This window comes from Schistocerca nitens, chromosome 1 (genome assembly GCF_023898315.1).
Source record: "Schistocerca nitens isolate TAMUIC-IGC-003100 chromosome 1, iqSchNite1.1, whole genome shotgun sequence".
In the NCBI taxonomy this organism is placed as follows: domain Eukaryota; kingdom Metazoa; phylum Arthropoda; class Insecta; order Orthoptera; family Acrididae; genus Schistocerca; species Schistocerca nitens.
The window spans coordinates 893,850,287-893,875,378 of record NC_064614.1 but is presented as its reverse complement, the minus strand read 5'-3'; the positions used below and the strand labels follow the sequence as shown (position 1 = coordinate 893,875,378).

Genomic DNA, 25,092 nt, shown 5'->3' with positions numbered 1-25,092 from the left:
GATAAGTATGGCAAAAAAGCAAACCAAAAATGTTTACTTCGTAAATATGCATTAGGTCCAGCGATCCTCCAGCTTTTTCATCCCATCGCAAAAATACGTTCTGTCAAACTCTGCAAAATACTCGTTGATTGCAATTATCACTATCTCATTTGACGAAAATTTCTTCCAGCAAGCCAAAGTTTCAAGTTAGGAAAAAAGAAGAAGTGATTTGGGGCTAAGTCTGGTGTAAAGGGCGGATGAGGAACCAATTCAAAGCCCAATTAATGCACTGTCGTTGTGGTTCGTGTTGATGGCAGATTACGCTTGGGACCTGAAGATGACGCTTTTTGGCGTCGAAACTGGTGACATGTTTTGAATAAATGACGTCGGATTACAACACAGCTGTTGGTTTCAATGATCATTACTCTGGCACGATATAAATTGTTGCTGAAAACCGTACTTTAGCTGTATGGAGGAAAAGAAACGCAGGGGCTGTTTTAATATGCATAGGACGATAAAAGCTAGATCGTTGATGATGCAGGGTACAACTGTTACTCTGAAATAAAGAGGACAGATAGAAAATACAAACTGGAGTACTGCAGCCAACCACCCGCTAGGACTGGTGACCGAAAAAAAAAGTACTTCCAGTTTTAAAAAAATCAACAAGAACAACAATGAAAATTCCTTGAGATTCTAAATTACACAAACTTTCGTAACAGAACGAAATAAAAATTTTTAATAAGGCAACAGTATAGTGATTTCTATCAGATCAGTGAAGTTAAAGAGCTGTCGGTCTTGGCGACCACTTGGATGGGTGACCGTCCGGGTCTGCCGAGCGCTTTTGGCAAGCGGGTTGCACTCAGACCTTGTGCAGCCACTTGAAGAACTACTTGACTGAGAAGTAGCGGCTCCGGGAGGGCGGTGTGCTGACCACACGCACCTCCATATCCGCGCTTATTGACGCCTATAGGCTGACCCGAAGATCGGTCGGTACCTCTGGGCCTTCCAAGGCCTGTTTCTGCGTCTACATCCACATCTATACCACTGTGAAGTGCGTGGCAGAGGGTACGTCCTCTTGTAGCAGTTATTAGGGTTTCTTCCGGTTCCACTCACGTATGGAGCACGGAAAGAATTATTGTTTGAATGTCTATGTGCGTTCCGTAATTATTCTACTCTTATCATCAAGATTCCTACGTAAGCGATATGTAGGAGGTTGTAGTATATTCTTGGAGTTGTCATTCAAAGCGGGTTCTTGAAACTTTCCTAGCAGACTTTCTCGGGGTAGTTTACGTCTATCTTCAGAAGTCTGCCGGTGCAGTTTATTAAGTGCCTCTTTGACACTCTTCCAAGGATCAAACAAACCTTTGATCATTCGTGCTGGCCTTCTCTGTACACATTCAATATCACCTCCTCTTTGGTACTGGTCCCATACAACTGAATAATAATTTAAAACCTGTAGTCCGAGTAATTTGTACACAATCTTCTGATTGCACTTCCCCAGTATTCTACTAATAAACTGAAATCTACCTCTTGCTTTACCAACAACAGAACGTGCGTGGTCATTCCATTGGACGGAGTTTAGTTCAGTATAGTGATATTTTATTTCGACATACAAAGATAAGTCATTTATTTGGCGCTCATACATGGAGAAAATACTTATATTAGCTAATTGAAAATTGGCGAGTGAATATAGGAAATAATCACACTTGACTCACCCTTCTCATCTAAAAATACAGAGAGAACGAAATATACATAAACAAATACAAATATCAAAATAATGCAAAACAATATCGATAAAATTACCTGTATCGACAAAGTGTTTTCATCCGTCCAAAAACACCGGGTAGATCTGTTTAATGACATCGAGAATTTGTGCTGCAGCTCGTCCCACATTATCTCGGATTTGACCGATTGTTTTGAGGAATAATTTGTCCGAGATGCTCTTCAAACTTACTCGTCAGTTTTCAAGTAACTCGCTATTTTAATCTTCTAATCCAAGTCATCACATGCACAACATACTAAGTAGCTGCATTAAAAATATTGTCGACTTCTACGAGGTTTGAATGAAAAGTAATGCCTCCACCTTCCTAACTCTTCAACAGTTGGCAGCATTGGTATGCGGCAGGTACTGGCTTTTTCCTTAGCCTTTCTCTACAGCTCCAGTTGGCGGGAAGCCATATCATTCAACGGTTGTGTTGTTACGGTGTAAAGTATGGAACTCTGCGCAGACGGTCGGGCAATGCGATTTAAGCAACGTGCAGTCACTGAATTCTTGACAGCAGAAGGTGTCACCCCAAAGGAGATTGATCAGAGAATGAAAGCAGTTTATGGTGATTGTGCTGATGTGAATACTGTGCATGGTTGGGCAAATAAGTTTAAAGATGTTGAGGCGGGAACATCTGACCTGCGTGACCAACAAAGGGTTGGACGTCCTGTGACAGCAACCACAGAGTTTCACAACCAAAATGTTGACAGATTGATTCAGGACGACCTTCGTATCACTCAGAGAGAAATTGCAAGCACAATCGGCATTTCACAAGAACATGTGGGTTACATTATTGCTTTGTTTGGCTATCGGAAGATATGTGCACGATGGGTACCCCGGATGTGAAATGAAAGTGCACAGACTTGAAATTAGCCAAGAACTTCTCTCGCGTTACGAGAATAAAGGTAACGCTTTTCTCCATTCAGTTGTGACAGGCGACGAAACGTGGGTACACCATGTCAGTCTATGCAATAGCAATACGAAGACTCGCCCCCAGAAAAAGGAAATTCAAGACGCAGCCCTCAGCTGGAAAAATCATGGCCACAGTGTTGAGAGCGTTACATCACAACGCTGAAATAACGGCTAACAAGGGTCCGAAAGGAAAAGGGAAATGTTTTCCTCCAGCATGACAATGCCAAACCATACTCTTCACGTGCCACCTCAGCAGAACTTCGGAGACTGAATCTCACCACCGTACGGCATCCTCCATACAGTCCAGATTTAGCACCGTCTGACTTCCATCTGTTTCCGTCAATGAAAGACGATTTTCGGGGACATAATTACGCTTCCGATGAAGACCTTGAGAGAACTGTGAGACTGTGGATGCTGAAACAGAGTGTCAACTTCTTCCGTGACGGCTTCAGAAAACTTGTTTATCGTTGGCAGAAATGTATCCAATTGACTGGTGATTATGTGGAAAAGTGAATACTGGTAATTAAAGATCACATTCCAAGGATTATTTTTGCGTTTGATTTATTAAAATATTCCCACCCAAACTCAATTAACGAAGGTGGAGGCATTACTTTTCATTCAACCCTCGTATACTTAATGAAAGATATTTGCGCATCGTGTGATAATATGGAAACAACTATCCTGGGTGTTCGTCGGTTCACAAACAGCCATTTCTACCAGCAATTTGGACGATGATGAGCAAGCGTCATTTCGATAGTACTTCCTACGGCTCTCACATTGAGCACTGCTTGGTATTGTGGCGCCGCTTGGTATTGTGGCGCCGACATTAGTTTCGAAGAAACTGAAGCGTCTATTGGTGCTAGGTTCCAGGTCCTTTCAGTTTTTCTTGTTCTATGCAAAGACTTGTTGTCCTTTCAATTTGCGCTTCCTGCCACATCAATGCAGATTAGTAAGGTGTTTACAAGGTAATGCGACTCGTTCAGATATTGGGCAAACAAATCGCAGTGTGTGCCCGTAAATGCCTACAAAACACGCTTCGAGACAGGTTATTCATTGAAGCTCTTAAGTGCGACGGTCTCTGCTCCTGAGTTAAAGGCTGTTTTATGTCAGGATTAACGCACTTTTGCATTTACCAGTGTGACATCGGTGAGATGAATGATAAGTTTATTGAGTACACTGTGCTACAGTTCGAACTCATTGTATTTGAAACAAGGCCATTCACTATTCGGAGACGGTGGAAAATGTGTATAAGAAACACAAAATACCGGATATTAATTCATTACTTGGTACGCGTGACAAAACGCGAGGTAAGATCATATTTAACTTGCGTGTTTCATGTAGTTCGGAGAAACACTTCATCGCCCTATTACATTTCAACAAAAGAAGGGCAGAAGTTTATCCCGCCGAGTTCAGGTCTTTAGGAGTTCATTCGAGCTCATACTGGGCGATGATGGTGGAGGTAATATTCCCCCTCCAAAGGAACCTTCTGGGCATCCAGCTTAAGTAATATTTTTGGGATCAGTTATGTGTACTAGAAAGTGGGTTTAAAACTTAAAGCCTAGGTCGGACGGTAAAAATAAAGTTTGTAAAACAAGATAAAAAAAAGGTGTTTCGTTCAGTTAATACGAATAAGCAACACCTACATAAGAAATATTGGACATGGAATTGAATCTAGCTGCTCCCGAGAGCGAATTTTACTTTATCATTGTGCTACATTGCTCAACAGCGGAAAAAGAGTCTTCGTAATTGTCGTTACTTTCACTGCACTGAATAATTCCACAAAAGCAGTACTATTCGTGAAAGAATATAGAAAGGAGTACAATTATTATGGGCAACGCCACGGCCCACAAGATATTGAAAATGAAAAGCAAGGCAGACTAACAGCTTGCATGTCTTCGTGCATTCTATCAAAGCTAAAGACGCCAAGTTATGCGTAAACGGCTAAAATATCATAGGATATGCGACTCTTCTTCAGAATACGACGTCACATACACGACCACTACTTTCATTTACATCTGAATGTGTTAAATGTGTGCCTGCAAAAGATTTCAGTGTTCAGAATGTACGTATACTTCGATGAACGAAAATGGGCATGAATGTGAAAGCAGACAACTTATCTCTAGGTGAACGTGAATCACATTCTGATTAGATGTAATGTTGCTCAGTAAAATCAGTTTCCTTCATACAGAATTACGTAGAGTTCAGGATTGGTTCAGGTGCTGTGACACACACACACACACACACACACACACACACAGAGAGAGAGAGAGAGAACGCCTGCTGAATCATTCAGCACGCTTCCGCAAGCCGTATGTAATCAGTGGCGGATAATACACTGAGGTGAGAGTGTAAAAAAAGGCGTAATACTTGTAGGTGGTCATAAAAAATTTTTGTATCCTACACAATTTGGACTGTTGTACAGTGCCTAGGCCTACAACTGATTGGAAATGTTTCGCCGTCTCTTTTACGCTTTTCTTTCGTGTGTATCAATTCAAAATGCTGCTCTTATACTGTACTAGTAATCACATATACCTTCTTTACTCCTGGCCATTCTGTATACACAACATGCATTTCTGCTAAAGTAGCTAGCGAAAGAAATATATCGCCTATACGTTTCCATTTGCTCTGAAAATTATTATTGTTTGTTCCAGTTTTTTTCATTCAGTTATACTTTATAAAACGAAAGTTTATTCCACAACATACTCAAGTAGTTTAGATTCTCAGTAACCCCACAACCAATATCATATTAAATATTCTATTTTCTGCAATTTTTCCTCACAAATCTTCCCTTCGTCATTCCCCTCCTTTTTATTTATTTGCTTGTATATTATGCTGCATGCATCTTATTTCCTTACATGTTTACAATCCCTTAAGAACTAGGATATGGGCTCGATTCTCTACAAAGTTCATCGTCTCTAAGCTTTTTCTTGGTTACAAAACGACCATTTCTTATAACAGATTCCTGACATAATACGAAAAAAAGTCTCGACAGTCTGTTTCTTGGTAGCAGAAAGAACATATTCAAGCTAATGGAGCGAAACCTTAAAGTATCCATCGAAACTGACTATAAAAGCGACTGTCGAGTTCTTTACGAAACTCCCTTTTCGAAGACCAACAAGTAGATTAGTACGCGAACTGCGACATGTAAACATTAGAACTGGAGGCGTCCACTGTTCGACGCAAAATTGGTTCAGAAGCAAGTAATAGTTCCCGACTAGTAATTACATAGAGAACTTCACGCAGTGTACATCGTATCATTCAAAGTATACCGTTAAGAAAACAAGTGTCAACTGTGCATATAAACTACAACGAAGTTCTAATAATTTTTAACACTATGTATGGGTTTCCTACAGAAAGAGTGTACCCACTTTCTGCAAAGTTTTGTTTACCTTTCGAAAGCATGGAATGAATTCCGTGAAAAGAAAGCCGAAGGGTGGCGAATGAGAACTTCACTTATCTCTGTTTCTGTAATGTTCAATAAAATTTATTTCTTTGAAAGCAGAAAGTAAACATACATTAAATGAGGAGCAAATACGTTTGGTGACTTTTAGCACATGGTTCATATTTCCAGTCAAATACCAGGGACGGCGCTGAGCGTTGACTAGACTAGGCTATATTTTATGAATCACAAAATAACTTCACGAAATGTAAAATGATAAATTTTTCGTTTCTATAAATTTCTGCTGTTTTTCAGTACTCATTCGGTGGTACTCATATTCTTGGCAAATATATCCACAAATAACCAAATAATGGCATGAAAATTCATTGCTATGTTCCATTACTGAATCACCTAAAATATGCTATCTATAACAGATCATATAGCAATTAATATTATCTAGAAAATAAATACTTCCATACGTTTTGAAGAAGCTCTACCAATTTGTTATGTATACATTACTATCATGAGGCAGATGGTGACGAAGTTGATAAACGTGCGCCATATCAATTAATATTAGTTGAGGACACAGCCTACATACAAGAAAATTTTAAATTAAACTTACCGAAGTGGGTGTTGAGCTACAACTGTTGGCGCTTGGAGACCTCTGCACAGTAACAAGAGCCATAACACTTTTACTCACAACACACGCCAATTTTAATGTCTGTTTCACTTTCCTCTTAGGTTGTAACGCTCGTTTTCCACTTCAGCCACACATATTTTCAGATAAATTTCAAACACACACAACACCCGTGAAGCCATTTTCATTTTCTTGTACAAAATCGACGGGCGACAGATGTCTTTGCGCATGTATGTTGTTTCTATGGGAATTTTGTGTGTCTGTCAGGTTGTTTCCAAAGTCGATGTGTTGTAGATAGTTATGTGACGGTTGACAATGAAATTGATACAGTAACTTAAGGGGTGTAAAAACTTAGCTACAGTAAGGAAAGTTACTGAACATTACTTTTTTCGAACGTATAACGAAATTTCTCATATACTCAGCGAAAACAAAAGACATCCGACGATGTCGACAGGTGACTAGTGTGTTCAGGCGTGTGTTTTGTTGATAATTGATAGTGTGTCAGACGGTGTAAAACGTTGTTCGCTATGTCGAAGATATTTACTCCAACGAACCAGATTCGTCTTACAAATGTGGCGGTAGTACGCATGAAAAAAGGAGGGAAACGATTTGAAATTGCATGCTACAGAAATAAGGTTGTGTCTTGGAGGGACAATATGTGAGTAAACTGATATTTTAAGGTTATGATTGGTGTTCAACAAAGAGGCATACTTGTAAGAAGAAATGTACCGAAATCTATACTGTACACTTAAATATTTCTCCGTATCCCAGGGAGGTGTATCTAGTTTGTATATGCATGTATATTAAATGATGATCAAATCCGGAATACATTTTCATTGCACAACATTGCGTATGTGGTGTACAAGCGCATGCTTTATATTCAGTCAGTTCTTTCAGTGTGAAGCGTTATCGTCTTTATAAATGAAAAATAAATATGTTTAAAAACAAGTTAAACCACATGAGGTGCTAGACTGCTCAATAGAACTTACTACCATATGACTGCGGTATTTTGTTGTAATAAAATCATCTAAGTTGTCTGAATCCAAACAGTTTTTATTTTGGATTTGCCAGTTGTATATTGTGTTTCTCCCTGTCGCTCAGAATGTCATCATGTTGTTGCAACTTGATTTTATTCCACTTCGCTTTTGCACTAAAACATGGAGCACAGAGTACTTGACACTTTATACTTTTATTTATCTTTAGGCATTTTGTTTTTGTTCACTGAAACATAACACTTGGATATTGTGTTTGCCAATAATTTGAGTAAATAGGCTGCATTATGCATCTCTCGTACCCCTTGATGGCTTGGAAGATCCTTACGCCATCAAAGAAAATACTACTATTAAAATCAACATGCAATCTTGTTCTGTAAACAAGAAACCACAGTTTCATGTGAATAAATGGTTTTATGTAACTTAATAGTTGATCGGGTTGTGAAAACATGCTATTTGCTAATTTAAGTGAAAATATATTGTGTATGTCCTTATTGCATCAAAAAGTTTCTAAACTGAAATAGATGGATCATCGTACACAGGCTATGTTGGATACAAGGAAGGTGTACTACCAGCAAACGTTGAAGACACAGTCCGAAATCACTATTTCCTTATTAAACAGAGGCAGCTTGGAGGCTCCAGTCGAAATGCCTGAAATATGCAACCTCCCCCCACCCCCCCAAAAAAAAGACTCCTCCCAGACCAACACTAATTCTAACAGTTGTATGTTGAAAGTATTGTCAGATACCAGTCTTGGTTTCCCAAACATTGGAATAAAGTTATCTAAGTATTACCTTGGCCTTTCTTATGGGTGTAGGCAAGAAGAGAAAGGAGAGGATAATGTCAATAAAAACTTGAGTCACATAATTTTTTAAATTATTATTAATACAAATGTGGTGAATGTTTTGTTGTAGGCAGCTGCCAAGTTGAAACTATGATTTTTCCCAAAAGTAATGCAGGAATGTAAATGTAAGGGTGTCTGCAGTAAGGGGAAAAGTTGTGTTAAATAAGTCAAGATGTTATACAAGCTTTCATAAAAAAGTGAATATGCTTCTAAAACATGGGTAATAAGAGTTCAAAATAAGGAAAGGAAAAAGTCATCAAAAGGCTGTACTCCAGACTCTTAAGCTGTATGATCTGACCTACACTTTGGCAGGCACAATATCAAAACTATGCGACAGACAAAACTTAAATTGAATTACGATAATGCAAAAGCTCGAGATGAAATAAATAAATCATTGGGAATACGGTGGGTGCTAAGTGGACAACATAACTAGGATTTTGATCTCTCACTCTTTTTCAGAGCAGGATGTTTGTAAATACGTCACATACAAGTAAATTTCTAATGTTACAGAACACTGATGATATTATATGGTGTAATAATAGACAAGGGGTCAAGAGGACTGTTCGATAAGAGTTGTTTCTTTGGCCAGAGACGTAATGTTAATGGCTGCTGTCACGTCACCTCTCGGTCCATAAACTCACCATTTTGTTGTTAGTTGGCTAAAACAATGAATGTGAATGCAAATTTAAAGAGAGAGAGAGAGACTGGTTGTGGTGAAACTTTGCTCTGAAGCTTAGCCTGAGGTATAGGTTAGATTGGAAGGTAACAGTTTGGTTATGACTTGGCAAAGGCTTAGTTGTTGTAACAGGCTGATCTGTAGCTTAACCCATTTTGAAAAATCAATAATATCAAGTTGTAGTCGCCATATTGTTTATGGTGTTTGTTGCATATTTTCTGTGTCATTGGTCAAAGCCAACATCTCATATCAAACTTTTGACTACATCCGATCTAGGGGAGTAATAAGACGGTAATGTGGGGGGAGTTGAAGATGACAGAATGTTACACAGAATGGAGATAGGGATGGGACCAAGGAAGAGATAGGAATGGAGGGACAGAAGAAAGTTAAAAGAAAGGCTGTATCACCCAGTGGAAAGTGTGATGGTGGCAGTGGTGGAGCAAATCGAGAGATAGAGAAATGGACCAAGGAAGTAATTTTCATACCTGAGGAAGGATGGGAGAGCTGCCTTATGTTCAGATGATATATTGTGGATGTGCAGTGTACACCTTGATGGAGCTTAGTGGCTTCGAAATAGAGCAGTAAATTCAGCTGTTTGATGAGCAATGAAAGTCCTAATAAATAGGTCAAAAGCTGCGGAAATTAGGAAGTTTTAAATCCAGTGGGAAGTAAAAATGGAAGAGAATCCACATGATTTACCAAATTGCTGTGTAAAGTCAAATTAAATGATTCAAGGAGTAAAGGTAACAATTCATCAAACACTAAAGCTGTCGGAACACTAATTCCAGCAGAATGAGATTTTCACTCTGCAGCGCTGATATGAAACTTCCTGGCAGATTAAAGCAGTGTGCTGGACCTTCGCCTTTCTCGGGCAAGTGCTCCTTTCTTTCAAGAGTGCTAGTCCTGCATGGTTTGCAGGAAAGCTTCTGTTAAGTTTGGAAGGTAGGAGACGAGGTACTGGCGGAAGTAAAGCTGTGAGGACGGGGCGTGAGTTGTGCTTGGGTAGCTCACTTGGTAGAGCACTTGCCCGCGAAAGGCAAAGGTCCCAAGTTCGAGTCTTGGTCTGGCACACTGTTTTAATCTGCCAGGAAGTTTCACTAATTCCTGCATTCTAAAACATAACAAGAAGCTTGGAAATGTATTAGCCTCTTTCCATATTACGTTTAGAACACAGATACACATACGAAGTATTTTACACCATGGAACTGTCACACACCCAGAAGAATTGTGTTGAAAAAAAAAATGCTATGTTATGAAAAAACTAAACATGATATGTGTGATAGAGGCTGCCTAGCCCCCCTAATCTGTGCTATGCTTTTACAACTAAATAGAAAGATAGAAATTATGTAGACCCACTTCGTTTAATGAAAATTCAAAACCACAGACCATTTATGTATTGACATTAAATACAAGTTCCATTGGTCAATTCAAATGAAATATTGTACGGCATAAATATTTTTTGTACTTTTGTGTATAATAATTGTCATATATATGATGTACATCTACATCTATACTCCACAAGCCACCATACACTGTGTGACAGGAGATACTTTCCGTACCTGTGTCACTTCCCCCTTTGGTTGTTTCAGTCACATGTAGTCTTGGGGAAAAAACATTGTTGGCAAGCCTACGAGTGGACTCAAATCTCTCCAATATTGTCTTCATGGTCTTTTCACAAGGAGGGAGAAGGAAAGTCATTACAGATGGAGCACAAGCTGGGATTGTGCCAAGGAGAGGGAAGGAAATTGGCCATGCCATTTCAAAGGAACCATCCCAGCATTTGCCTGGAGTGATGTAGGAAAATCATGGATCACCAGATGTGGGTTTGATCTATCGTCATCTCAGATGCGAGTCCAGTGTGCTAACCACTGCACCTTCTTGCTCGCTGTCTTTTCACGAAATACATGTAAGAGGGAAAGTATATTGGTTTTGTTGTAGAAATGCATGCCTCGAAAGTTTAACCGTGGACCATATTGTGGTGCAGATTAACTCTCTTGCAGTGTCTGCCATTTAGTTGACTGTGCATCTCCATGACACTTTTGCACTTACTAAATGAACTTGTAACCAAACATACTGTGAAAATTTACAATCCTTTGAAGCGCGTATTAAGTTACTTTTACATTGGATGACTTCTCTCAACTCAGAAGGCCATGTAGTATTCTGTTGGCTAGAAACTCGTCAACCCATAACACATTTAGTCTGATGTTCCATACAGTTGTATTTTGTTCATTAGGTGGCAATCTGGAACTGTATCAAATGCATCCAGAAGGTGAGGAATGCAGCATCTGCCTGGGCGCAGGTATCTAATGCTTTTTGGGCCTTGTGGACAAATAGGGGGAGCTGGGTTTTACAAAGTCATTTTCAGAACACTTGTTGATTCCTACAGAGGAGACTTTTGTCTTCAGAAAGATCATAATTTGCGAGCATAAAACATGTTCCAGTATTCTATGGTAGACTGATGTCAGAGATATAGACCTATATTTTGTGTGTCTGTTCGATGACCTTTCTTGAAAATGGGAAGACTTTTTCTTTCTTCCAAACATTGAGAATGCTTTGCTGCTCTGGAGACCTACAGTACACTGTTGCTAGAAGAGAGGCAAGATCTTTCATGTACTGTTGAATGATTTCAGTTGCTTTTCTATCTGCTGATCACTTGTTTTGATATTTATCATTTTGCATTCATGTGACACCTTAAAAGAGGGACTACTGTGTGATCTTCCTCTGTGAAACAGTTTTGGAAAAAGACATTTAGTATGTACAACACTCTTGAACGTTGTCCATTGATTTTAAAGGTTGTCAATGCTGGAGATGAAATTTTTTTGTTGTCAAGCCAGATAATTTGAAATCTCTTTCTTTTTGCTCTTGCCAAACAAAAAGATCTTCCTACCTTTCATTGTATTTCTGTTCACAGCCATATTCAGTAATGCTGTAATGGCCTTAGGGTCACTGATTCCCTGTCCTATGCCAACTGAGTCAAAAAGTTCAGGTCTGTTTGTCAACAGCAGGTCTAGGATTTAATCTACACTAGTCAAGTGCTCTGATTAACTGCTTGAGGCAGTTTTTTGGATAAGGCATTTGGAACAACTTCACAAGATTCGCTGTCCCTACTGCCTGCTTGAAAAACTTGAGTCTCCTAGTCTATAGCTGGAAAATGGAAATCTCCACCTAAAACTATAACATTACCCAGAAATTTGTGTGAAATATTCTCCCAAGTTTTCCCTCAAATGTTCTGCCACTACTGCTGCTCAGGCAGTAAGTCCATAAAAGCATCTGATGTCCATATTCAATCCACCTTTAAAACGTGTCTACACTCATATTATTTTGCATTTTGAATCTCTATTAATCTTACTAGATATTGTTGTAGGTTTTATTGCTATAAACATGTTTCTGCCACCAGTGTTCATTCAATCTTTTTGATATCCATTGCTATCAGAGTTTAGAATTTCTCTGCTATTGACATTGGTTTCTTGAAACTCGTTCTGAGACCCTTCCATAGATGCCCCTGCAGTTAACTAAAACAATATTAACATTTTGCTTCTTCGATCTGCTGTGATGAATGCTATGCTGTCTGAACTCAGGACACATCTTATTGGGCCTTTGGAGCAGTTTCTCTACCCTAAAAAGCCCACAAGTGTACGCTACTTGTAACTCTGCTACCCAGGTAGTCTAGTGCACACCTGATCTGTTTCTCCATCTGATAGCGGACATTCAGAAATCTGCATCCAAGATTTGCAAATAATCATCCAATTCTCTGATTTAAGCACTCCACACAAGACCACAATTGGTTCTGGAAACAACACTGTAAAATGATCTCTGCTTCCCTGCAGTGAATGAGGCTAGCTGCCTCCACTAAATCAGTTAGCCATCTATAGAAACAAAATGTGGCCTCTGACCCTGGGCGACATGTGCCATTCACGCTGAAATGAGCCGCCATTTGCGCTGCGTTCACCCATTGCACTCAGTTGCTTTTGGCAGAGCCTTGTTCACATTTATGGCAAGGCACCCAGCAAGCAAGCTGAGTAGACATTGGCCTTCTTTCTCAACCCGTCTGCTATTTGCCTGAGGGGCTAAATCACCTGTCTAATATTGGAGCTCCCAATAAGAAGCAATCCTATCCTCTGTGCTTGTGCAGACCGCTAAGAAAGATTGGCCACAGACCTAACAGGCAAAGCATCATGTGCTGATTCAGATGTATTTTGAGTGGTGGGCAACACCACAAACCGTTCTTGAGACGTAAGAGGACAGCCATGCAATTGGTAGCCACTTTCGCCTTCTGTCCAGAGATTCGTGACCACAGCATAGTTTGCCAAGCACTATCAGGTAATGTTGATTGGATGGAACATGCAAATCGGATCGATTGGACGCAACATGCAAATCGGAAGGTGCAATGGCATCAGGGATCCCAGGTGGTGCTATAGACTCCAGAGATGCCAAAATATTCGTCTTAGGTGCACCAACACCTCCACAGCCCAGGGCAACAGTCTGAAGCATGTTGAGTATGGCAAATGCAGCTTCCAACTGTTTATGAACAAATTTTTACTTAGGTCACAAGTAATGTAACACTAACTTGAGAAGTTGCTGGATGCAATCCAAGTTCAACTCATGCACTAAAATTTATGCAGAACTTAGAGTAATTTAGCAAACACTAATCTACACAGTAAAACAAGTAGATACAATTCAATTCTTCATAGAAGTACATCAAAAACAGAATCTAAACTAATTTATTGTGTATTAAACAAATGTTCTCTCTTTCCTTACAGAGAAAAGGACATAGATGAAGTATTGCAAACCCACACTGTATTTACAAATGTTTCAAAGGGACAAGTTGCCAAAAAAGATGATTTGATAAAAGCATTTGGGAAAGATGATCAGACGGAAATTTGCAAAGAAATTTTGGCCAAAGGTGAACTCCAAGTTTCAGACAAAGAAAGGCATTCTCAACTTGAATCTCTCTTCAAAGACATAGCAACAACAGTAGCAGGTAAACAGTTTCCATACTATTAATCAAATCCAAGTTTCCTTGCCATCAGTAAGGTTCAGTAAGCAAGAAATCCAAAAGAACATGGTGTGTCATGGCTGGAAAATGGGTTGTATATCAAAGTAGTTTAAATGTTCATACTCCATTATGGTTATTGTATTGTTTTTGAAGATTTTGCCTCCCAGGTGCTGAATCATTTCGTCTTGTATTTTATATAATTTTTAAATAATTAATTTTGGAAAAACAGTTCTTAACAATTGTTTCATGTACAAAACCAGTAAAACATTTGCTTTTCAAATCAGAAATTTTTTAATCTAATGTGACAAAGCATATGAGATCAGGCAAGGATCTTAATAGACAGAGACTACATTGAAAAAATAAAGACTGAAGAGAGAAAACTGGTAGTAAAACTGAATGAATATAGTAGCAGTAGAAACAAATGAAATAAGTAGCAAACAGTGCAGGAGAATGGGAAATAGCTGTTGCAAAATATGGAAGAAATGAAAAGGTAAATAATTTTTCACCGAGGAAAGAGATGAAAACAGATGAGGACGAAATGAACAGAATTTAGGCAGTGAGGGAGGGGATTAACACACTTAGATACCGTATAAGTGGTGGAAGTACGCATATGCAAAGAAAAGAAAGTGGGAGGGTGGGTAGGTCCTCTTCTTGACATGAACATGCATAAATATATTACTAGAAGAATTGGCTTACTCTGTTTATCACTCAGCCTTAGCGTGCCACAGAAAGCAGTGAAGTATACAGATATTTCACCATTTTCCCAGTTACGTCAATAAACCAGCCCACCACCTCACTCGTCACATAGTGTTAGTTACAGATTAACACATGGAAAAAAGAGAACTTAAGAATGTAAAAGTCAGTCTTATAAATTGTCAGTATGTTGCATTATTTTTCACAGAGAAATTGTATCATAATTGAAAAGTGAATTGGTTCCACATCATAGAAGGAGAATGGGATTGTAATCCATGGAAGGTGCAAGTAGACGAAGAGTTTTTCTTCTGGGGCAGCCACAACTGTACAAGACCATTTAGAAAAATAAAGAAACTGCAGGACAGTTGCCTAATCCACAGTATTTTATTGTGTACACAACTGGTTTTGTAACACTGAAATGTTCCATGATTTAGTGTTAAAAAAAAAAAAAATCACTTAATCATCTGAGGTCATACTCACTCCAAGCTGTCATGGAACCAAGGGTTCCATGGCAAAAGAGTAAAAGGGACGAAAATTCCATAACAATCATTCCTCCATGCTACGCGACCAGGAGCATAAATAGGAAAGTGATTTTATTTCCAAGACCAGATGATGGAATTTTAAGTGTTCTGAACCAGTTCCATACACAAGAAAAAAATGTGGATTAAGCAACTGTCCTGCGGTTTCTTCATTTTTCAAAATGAAGATGCAAATAACAAGGTGCAAGTGCTATGAGAAATAATCCAAATTGCCTGTGTGTTGAAAGAGGCATCAAGGAACGGCCATTGTGCTGAGGAGGAGGCATAGTGATCAGAAGTGTATTATTCACATAAACACACTTGTTCATTAGTCAGTAGCAGAGTCTGAGATAGATGTCATTATGCTAACATTGATGCTTGAATCGTGGTCATCACCAGATATGAGGTTATTTCGTCATTGTTTCTTGCAGTGGTAAAACATTTCTTACCAATCAAATTACTGCTATAGGAAATTGTAGTAAGATGCATAGAATAGATTTTGCAGTAGGCCAAAAAATGTGATCCTTCGCATAAGAATTTATATTGTTGGGTGGGATTAGGCGAAGAATGATCACAATATGAAATTTTAAAGGGTATGGGAAGCCATCTCAGGAGGTTTAATGACAATAGTTCTCAAGGTGGGTCTCATTTCAGAGCATGAATTAAAAAAAAAAAAAAATTTCATTGTGCTAGTTGGTTGGTATATAGTGAGCCAGGACAGCATTGTTATGCACAATACTTGTTTGATTTTTTAGATCATACAGTATTTTTAATGGTAGATGAAATAGTACAGAAGGTCACTCCATGGATTAATAAAGCAAAGCAAAACATTCATCAATCAGAAGGTTGATTTCAACAAAACAGTGCTATATTAGGATTTATGATATTGAAGATGGCAATGTCCTTGTTTCTGATGTGAGAACAGGGTCACCCAACCAGTTACGGCTGACTAAAGCTTAACATGCAAGCCAAACCAAGAGGCATCTTGATTTTTCGTAAACTGTTGCTGGAGTTATGTTTTATTAAGTATTATAAATATTCTAAGATGGATGGAGACTAAAACCTTCAACATTTTGAACCTATATGTTGAAATTTTAACTGCGTAGCCACCAAGCTACTCTTTCATTAGCAATGGAGATAAAGGTGTTATGAGCAATTCTATTTATATAGAAGGTCAGCATATACACATTGCTTTTACCACAGATGCTAAGATGGTGAGGTTGGAAGGTTTCATGTGGAAATGATGGGAAACTGTCATTTAGAGCTGACTATCAGTGAGCTGGAAGGCATTTTTGTGAGTAGCTCCATCAATAGAATTACCACCCTGAACTCGCGTTTGGGAGGTTCAAACCTGCATCCGGCCATCCTGATTTAGGTTTTCTGTGATTTTCCTAAATCGCTTGAAGCAAATGCTGGGATGTTTTCTTCAAAATGGCACGACCAACTTCCTTCGCTAATCTTATGGGACCCTTGATCTCGTCATTTGTCCCCTCCCTCAAATCAACCAACCAACCAACCAACCATCAATAGAAAAGCAGATACATCTTATCTATTTGGTAAAAAACTAATATGTTTTATGCTGATATCAGTGTAGCAGAGGAAGCTAAGAAATAAACATACAGTGCAAAGAAGAGTTCAATTGTCTCCTGCCATATTCATAGTACTCCCAACAGCAGCTTCAGTGAAGTATTTCCAAACACTCCATATCACCATGGACTGGAACAACTCGACCACATTCTCTGACGGAGGATTGCGTGCCTTTCTTGAGGCCCTCCCCGATATCAGCCCTGCCTCTGCCAAACTGTTGATTTGCTGCCCATCTTACCCATGAAACACCTTTGTCTCTCTCTTTATGCTTCTGCTATGTCCAGAACCCTGGCTCGTGGGCCATGACGATGATAAGGAAGACCAGTCCTGTCCCATGTACCCATTCAAAACCTTGTATTCCTGTCAACCTTGTATTCCTGTCAACCTTGTATCCCTATCATGTAATGTTGATATCCCACCTCATTAGTGACATGCTCATGTGAGAAAACAGCCATTCTGATACCAACTTCTGCAGAGTACTTTATTTCTGCATGATAAATAACTGTCTGCCCGAAATATGGCCATCACCAAATTGTGGTGAAAAGCAATGTTTAGGGACTGTTAAGGACTGACATAGTTTTGTGAATACTGTTAACATTTGACACTTTTATTGGTATCAGTTCTGTTCCAATCTAAGGAGCCTATCTTTCCTGTTCCATTCCATGTGAATATGAGGGCAGGAACTCCATCAAAGCTAAATGTGTTACTTTGCACAAGACATGACTGATGAAGGCTTTTTGATTCTCAAATTAATATTTACTGCCTTCAAAGAACTCATAAGAATCAAGAGCAATGATTTCAAAAGAGGAAATGTAATGTGGGGTAGTGGGAAGCAGAAAAATAATAGAAAGCCAACTGGAAGAAAAAATGCCTAAGCCAGGAGAACAGTTGTAGTTGGCTGTGTAACTAATTATGGAATTGAATAGCAACTCTTAGTGCACATACAAGAATAAGGAGAATATTTTTTTGCTCCATCATTGAAAATTTGTGTTTCTTATATTTTTGACATAGTCCTATTTTTGTTCACGACACATTTATCATTGTTTTATTAAGGATATGATGTGACATTACTGTATTAAAGTTGGCCTAGATGATTGAAACATGTCTGACAAGAAAACTTTTGAAACCTGTATAAACAAAAATATACTGCATCCCATGATGAGCACTAGCATGCCAAAATCAAACTTTAATTGGTATCAATTCCACCTGGTTGCCAGGCTAACAAATTTTCTCTCTGTGCATGTATTTACACATGGCCCCAGTGTATTGTAAAGAGAACCCTGTTGTTTCAGATGTAACTAACTATTTTCTTTGAAAAATACTGGTGTATCCGTGCAAGCTTAGCAGCAGAACATTAAAGCAGCTATTTGATGAAACTGAGCAAGCAGTAGCAGTTTTCTTGCTAACTTATTAAGTTATGTGTAGCTGGTATGAACACAAATAATTGATAACTAACTGACAACCTTAGCTGCCGACAGGTGTTGTTGTTATACCTCGATGTGAACAGCTGAAAATGTGTGCCCCGACCGGGACTCGAACCCGGGACCTCCTGCTTACATGGCAGACGCTCTATCCATCTGAGCCACCGAGGACACAGATGAATAGGGCGACTGCAGGGACTTATCCCTTGCACGCTTCCTGTGAGACTCACATTCCCAACTGTCCACAATTCTACATATGTATTGTACCTTATAGACATTTGTCCATCCACTCATTACTCGTGCACGCTTTGGCGATTCCCGTAAGAGTTCGGGCAACGTGTGCGCATTCGCACAGACGAAGGTCAATGGCTGGGTAGCCTTTAACTATATATATACGAAGACAGTAACTTGTTCTCGAAATAAAAGTTACTGTTGATGACCGTGCAGCTTTTTCCTGGAATAAATGATAACTAACTGACAACCTCAGCTGCCGACAGGTGTTGTTATACCTCGATGATACAATTGAAGTCAGTAAGTATCTGCACTTTCATTCTAACCATTATTAGTTTGGCAGCACGGTTTAATATGCTCACCAGCTGCTAGATGACACGGTTTCCCTCACTTGTGCCGGGTTTCAGCATTCTCAAACAAGTTCGCTTTTTGCTCTTATGCACCTTTTGTATTATCTGTGTGAAGAACTCGGTGAAGAGCACAGGCATAATCATGTGATAACCTGTCATGCTAAACCATCATGCTAACGGAGGCAAAATGTTTTTGAAATAAATTGTCACTGGAGATGAAGCACTGGTTCATCAATTTTCACCAGGGACCAATATTATGAGAGAACACATTTGAAATAAATCATTACTGGAGATGAAGCACTGGCTCACAAGTTTGAACCAGGGACCAAAATTATGGAGAGCATGGATTGTAGACACCACGCAAAAAGAAATTCAGGAGTCAGCCCTTTGCAAGAAAAGTTATGCTGACAGTTTTTTTGGAATGCATGAGAGCCAATTTTGGAACACTAACTGGAAAAGTGGTACATAGTAAACATTACAGTGATAAGTCTTTGCGATGAGTTATAACCCACAATTTGGAACAAATGTCAATGTACATTAGCTTATTTGTTTGAGTTGTAAATATTTGTAATGTATTGTTGTTTTTCTGACATGTTCTACATCTTGGAGGACCTCCTCACTACGGGTCAATTGGAACGAAAGTAAATCAGATCTAATCTAATCTTTGAAATGGCATTCTTCGTTTGCATGATTACGCATATCCACATATTTCTGCTCACATTGCTGAAACTCTCCAAAATAAACATTTTGAGGTGTCGGAGTAGCCTTCATATGCTCTTGATCTTGGCCCATCAGATTTGCATTTGTTTGGTCTACATAAAGATAGTTTAAGAGGTCACGGAAATATGGAGGAAGTGGTGTGTATGTGACTTTTTACTCAATTGAAAAATTTTTTTCCTTAAGGTATTGAGAAGATTGTACTATGATGGACCAAGTGAATTGAAAAGCAGGATCACTACATCAAAAAAATAATAATGTAAATTTTTAACTGTTCTTGTAACAAATGAGGTTGTAGAGATACTTTGACTTAATCTTGTAGTTTTTCTTTGTGTATCCATCTTCAGACAGATCATGGATGCTGGCGGCTACTGGGAAAGAGAGAGAGAGAGAGAGAGAGAGAGAGAGAGAGAGAGAACAAGGAGAAGAAGAGGAAGAAGAAGAAGTTGTATTTAATGATCTTGATTTATTGGGTGTTGTCAAAAGTGCCACAGTGCACCATCTTGAGGCCCTTTCTGTTGGTCAGCTCTACATGGTAGTTTCCCATCATTTCACCTCACAATCTATAAAAAGCAGTGCATCTCTGAAGGATTCTGAAGGAGGTGCTTTGTAACACTGAAATCGATCACTAACAAAGCAAGAACTTTAGATACAGCAAAGGATTTATTCATAATCCTAGTTTATTGTTAATGCAGTGTACAGCTTAAGATTTGCATACCTTTTCTTGTTCTGGATTTCCAAAAGTTTCCTTTTTTGGTGACAGTTAAAGGACATGATGCATAAACAAATGAAGAAATGGAGGATAATCGAAAAGGTTACCAATAGACTTTGTGCTTGTAAAGAGATAACAAAATAAAACAATGGAAACAGGTTGGAATAACAACAGTATAAGGGAAAAGCTAGATTTCTACTCACCTTAAAGATGACCTGTTGAGTTGCAGACAAACACAACGAAAAGAGCTTTACATATGCAGCTATGCATAACAGTCTTTTCGTTGTGCCCGTCTGCAACCCAGTGGGTCATCTTTACAATGAGTAGCAGTCTATCCTATTCCTTATATTGTTGGTAACAAAATAGAGCATTTTCAACCCTTGCTCCTAATGTTATCCAAAGTCATTCCATAACTTTGATTGCAAGGAAGTGTGTGAATTGTGACTATATTGAATATTGTGTAGAGTGAGTAATTTATTGCAATTGCAGCATTGACTGAATACACAATTGTAAACAATAATAATATTAACTGTGAGCGTGTAGTTATGGACTGTCTGTATTACTGTTGATGACTTTATATTACATTTCGATTAATCAAGGTAGGTGTTCAGTTCCATGCTGAGAAATGCATTCAGACTGAAGCCAATATCAGGTGCATTTAACTTTGGTAGAAATTTATCGGTATCAGTGAAAACATTACTTTGCGTGCATTGCTTGAAATTTGCGAGATAGAAGTACTGAACATTTTGGATTAACATTGTCTGTAAGTTGGGTCAAAAGAGGTCTACCTGCATGACCAACACATTAGCCTGAATGAAGAAACTTCCTAGAATAACACAAAAGAGGCAGATATGTCCTGGGCAGGATTAGGGATGTAAAAGAAGGGAACTAGTTTCTCAACTAATCTGGCAGCTTCAATGACAAAAAAATCAAAAAATCTTGAAATATTTGTGATTTTTACTTGTTTATTTTAGTACCCATGACAAATAATATTATGCATCATATCAAGTAAATGGACATGATACTTGATGCCATGTCATATAACACAACACATGCTATCATGTCAGCCAACATGGCATTTGTTATGTCATGTGATAAGACACAACATGTCATTAAGGCTTAGGATGCATGCACCCACATTGCTGGATACTTCTTATTGAGACACATCCCATTCTCAACCACCACATTAATTTGTGTCTATTTTTACACCACTCACTATACATGTAACATGGGGTGTGTTTGGTGGAGAAATGATCCCTTCAGGGAAAAAACCAACCCCCACTTCCACTCAGAAATTAAAAAAGAAAAAAATATTTCAGTATTCCCCAAGGAAAAATCCGCCCCCAGAAATTTTATCCCTCCATAAAAAAATTTTTAGCTATTACTTGTATGCTCTTCAGCCATATGATGGCTGGGTCTTGGTCACAGGATCAGGGACTATAGCCTATAAATTGCAAGATGTCGGTATGCCAATACTTTGCAGATAAAAGAGCTCACTGCACTGGGAAAGTAGGTTTAACTCGTAAAAAATATGTGAAGGTGTTTTTATTTAAGTGTCTATGAAGCTACCAGATAAGTCGAAAAGCTAGTTTGCATCTTTCACGTCTCTAACTCTGCACAGGACATATTCGCCTTTTTTGTGCTATGATAGGAGCATTTTTCATTCTGGTTCCCAACTTTCCCTCTCTAATAATTATGACATTAGACTGCCATAGCTAGGCAACTGATGTAGATTTTTGTTGACTCAGGTGGCAATTGATGTGGTGTAGGTTTTTTATTGTCTTTCAAACAATGTTAGTTGTATTATGCCAATGGATAAAGCTTTCACAAAATAACATGACCACCATTAATTATGCTGTTTGTCTACCTTCTTACAAAATTTTAATTGATTCGCAAAAGTCTGAATGAGGGAGTGGTGCACATAAAACACGTTTTTCACACATAAAATCCAGATGAAGTTAGAATTTTAAATGCAAGTTTTCAATTTTATCATAAGAATGCATTTATCTATCTATTTATTTGACTCCCTTTAAACCATTTCTGCACATTCAGTTCATGTAAGAACTCATTTTATGTGCTAAACCATCATGTCTCGACAAGAGATAAAGATTATTGGATAGAAAAATTTCATTTTGATTTTATCTGTTTATCTACTTTCATGCGAAGTTTGAACCAGTTCATACAAGTTTAAAGTATAGAAGTGGCGCGCTTCAAAAACTTGCCTGAAAAACATGTTTTTTGGATGTTTTTGCACATAAAATCCAAAGGGTGAGCATACAAATGTTGCCATTAGCTGAGCATTAATTTCAGCCCATTTAAAATCTTTTGCAAACGGAATTAATCGATTCGCGCAATTTGCCTGGGCGCCAGCTCTGGTTTGTCATTCAAACTTTGCTTAATATACTGTAGCATAGCTACAGTAAGATACAAGTTTGAATAGCTACACAAATTGCCACTGGTCTGGGGTAAACCAGATGCTTTTCATCCCATGTTTCTAGTTCAGATAGGAACTGAGCACCAGGATTCCCCCAAATCGTTATTCTGCATGCGGCTTTTTCATATGTGTGTAATGATAAGCCACAAAAGAAGTAATAGGGAACACTTATTGTGTAGTGTAAGAAATCTAAGGGGACAATGCTTTAGTAGCAAGAATAGTTGCACCATCAGACACTCTTTCATCAGTTATTTGTGTGAATGGGCCAAATGTTCATTTAGTGGTGCAATTTGTCCATCTTTATTACCATGTTCTGTAGCTCTCATGCAGGAGAGTCCTTGAGAATGTGAAATAATTCAAGGTTTATATGGTATCAGTGGGAAAATTCAGTTGACCAAATAGTTAAAACTGCAGAAAAACAGAGTAGTACATACCTCAGGACTTGGGGTTTGTAGTATTGCCTAAAGAATAAGTTAAAATAGATTATGTTAGTCCTATCTTTGGGAACTGCAGGCCTACATTCTTTCATCTGGGAGAAAATAACTGGTTGGGAAATGGGGCAGGTCATGTAGATCATGAGTTGAGAGGAACCCAACTGTTGTGTGTAGCAGCTGTGGTTTGTTTTCAAACTTTTGCATAATATTTACCAGCCACACTGATAATAAATAAGTTACACAGGGTGTAAAAAGAACTACGTATACAAGATTGTAGTGGGTTAACATCCTTGTGGTCTTTAGTTTGGAGACAGATTGGCTGCAGCTCTAGTCTACCCTGTGCAAGCCTCTTCACATCTGAGTAACTATTGCAATTTTTTTGTGCTTAGAATTAGCTTTCTATATTCATGACTAGGTCTCCCTTTGCAGTTTTAATCCTCATCTCCCCATGTCCCTCCAATGCCAAACTTACAGTTTCTTGACGTCTCAGAATTTGTCCTATCAGCCAATTTCTCCTCTTAGTCAAGTTGTGTCATAAATTTCTTTTTCCCCAATCTGTTTTAGTACCTGCTCATTAGTTATGTGAGCTACCAATCTGATCTTCAACATCTTAGTAGCTTTTATTCTCCTCTCATCTGAACTGCTTATTGTCATCTGACATTCAGGATTCTTATGTACAACCACATTTTAATAGCTTTTATTCTCCTCTCGTCTGAACTACGTATTGTCTGTGTTCCACTTTGATACGGCACTATGCTCCAGGTTATTTTTGATATTACCAACTCCGTCATTTTACAGAAATGCCTTCCTTGACACTGCTAGTCTGTATTTTATATTCCTTCTACTTAGGCCATTGTCAGTTATTTTGTTGCCCAAGTAGCAAACCCCATCTTCTAGTTTCAGTGTCTTGTTTCCTAACCTAATTCCCGCAGCTCCACTTGATTTAATTTGACTACATTCCATTACCCTTGTTTTACTTTTTTTTATGCTCATCTGATAACCTTTCTCAAGACACTATCCATTCTGTTTAACTGCTCTTCCCAGCCATTTGTCATCTCTGACAGAATTACAGTGCCACCAGGAAAGCTCAGTTCCTATTAACTCCCACTGAACTACTTCTTTCTTTTCGTGTACTTCTTCTCTCAAAACTTTAATCATGTTACTGTACAAGCCTGTATACAACCTTACATTCCCTGTGTTTTATCCTTCAGTATTTCAGATAGTGTGTTTGAGCCAACATTGTAAAAAGCTTATTCTGAGCTCCCAAGTGTGATAAATGTAGGTTCACCTTTAGTTAACCTATTAGCTAAGAAAAGATGGTCAGTTGTGCGTTAAGTGTTCCTCCATTTCTCGGAAACCCAAACTGATCTTCCCCAAAGTTAGCTTCTACTAGCTTTTCCATTCTTCTGTGAATAATTTGTTTCAGTATTTTGCAACCATGACTAAGAAAACTCATAATTTGGTAGTATTCACACCTGTCAGCACTTACTTTCTTTGGAATTGGGATAATTACATTCTTCGTGATAAATTTTTTTCAGCGGGACATCCACAAGTGTTATATGTAATGTTCATAGTGAAACCATATGCAACAGTTGTAAAATTGTTTATTGACTGAAGTCTTCACAAAACCAAGTTTCAGGGACTTGGCCCTATCTCCAGGTGTATCTGTAAATAGTATTACGAAGTGTCCTTGTCAAAAGCAACTTACAAGGCACCACATCTTTATTATAAAAAGGATTACTATCACGTAGAGGAGACAATGAGTCACAGACAGGACAATGGAAAGACTGCTATACAGTTAAGCTTTTGGCCAAA

The 25,092-nt window shown here is 38.5% G+C and overlaps 2 protein-coding genes and 1 non-coding gene across 3 annotated transcripts in view; 1 reads left to right on the top strand and 2 right to left on the bottom strand.

The window, feature by feature from the left end:
* LOC126192086 (mucin-5AC) overlaps positions 1 to 6,882 on the bottom strand; it is a 623,139-nt gene extending 616,257 nt beyond the window's left edge. Inside the window, exon 1 of the mRNA XM_049932578.1 lies at positions 6,658 to 6,882. Within this exon, the coding sequence (XP_049788535.1) occupies positions 6,658 to 6,720 (63 nt within the window). The 5' untranslated portion in view covers positions 6,721 to 6,882. The remainder of the gene's footprint in view (positions 1 to 6,657) is intronic.
* Positions 6,883 to 7,095: 213 nt separating this feature from the next.
* Positions 7,096 to 25,092, top strand: part of LOC126192112 (ribosome maturation protein SBDS) — a 48,510-nt gene continuing 30,513 nt past the window's right edge. Inside the window, exons 1-2 of the mRNA XM_049932581.1 lie at positions 7,096 to 7,330; positions 13,945 to 14,165. Coding sequence (XP_049788538.1) covers positions 7,200 to 7,330; positions 13,945 to 14,165 — 352 coding nt within the window. The 5' untranslated portion in view covers positions 7,096 to 7,199. The remainder of the gene's footprint in view (positions 7,331 to 13,944; positions 14,166 to 25,092) is intronic.
* On the bottom strand, positions 18,497 to 18,570 carry Trnat-ugu (transfer RNA threonine (anticodon UGU)). Its single transcript has one exon. It is a non-coding gene; the product is annotated as a tRNA-Thr (tRNA).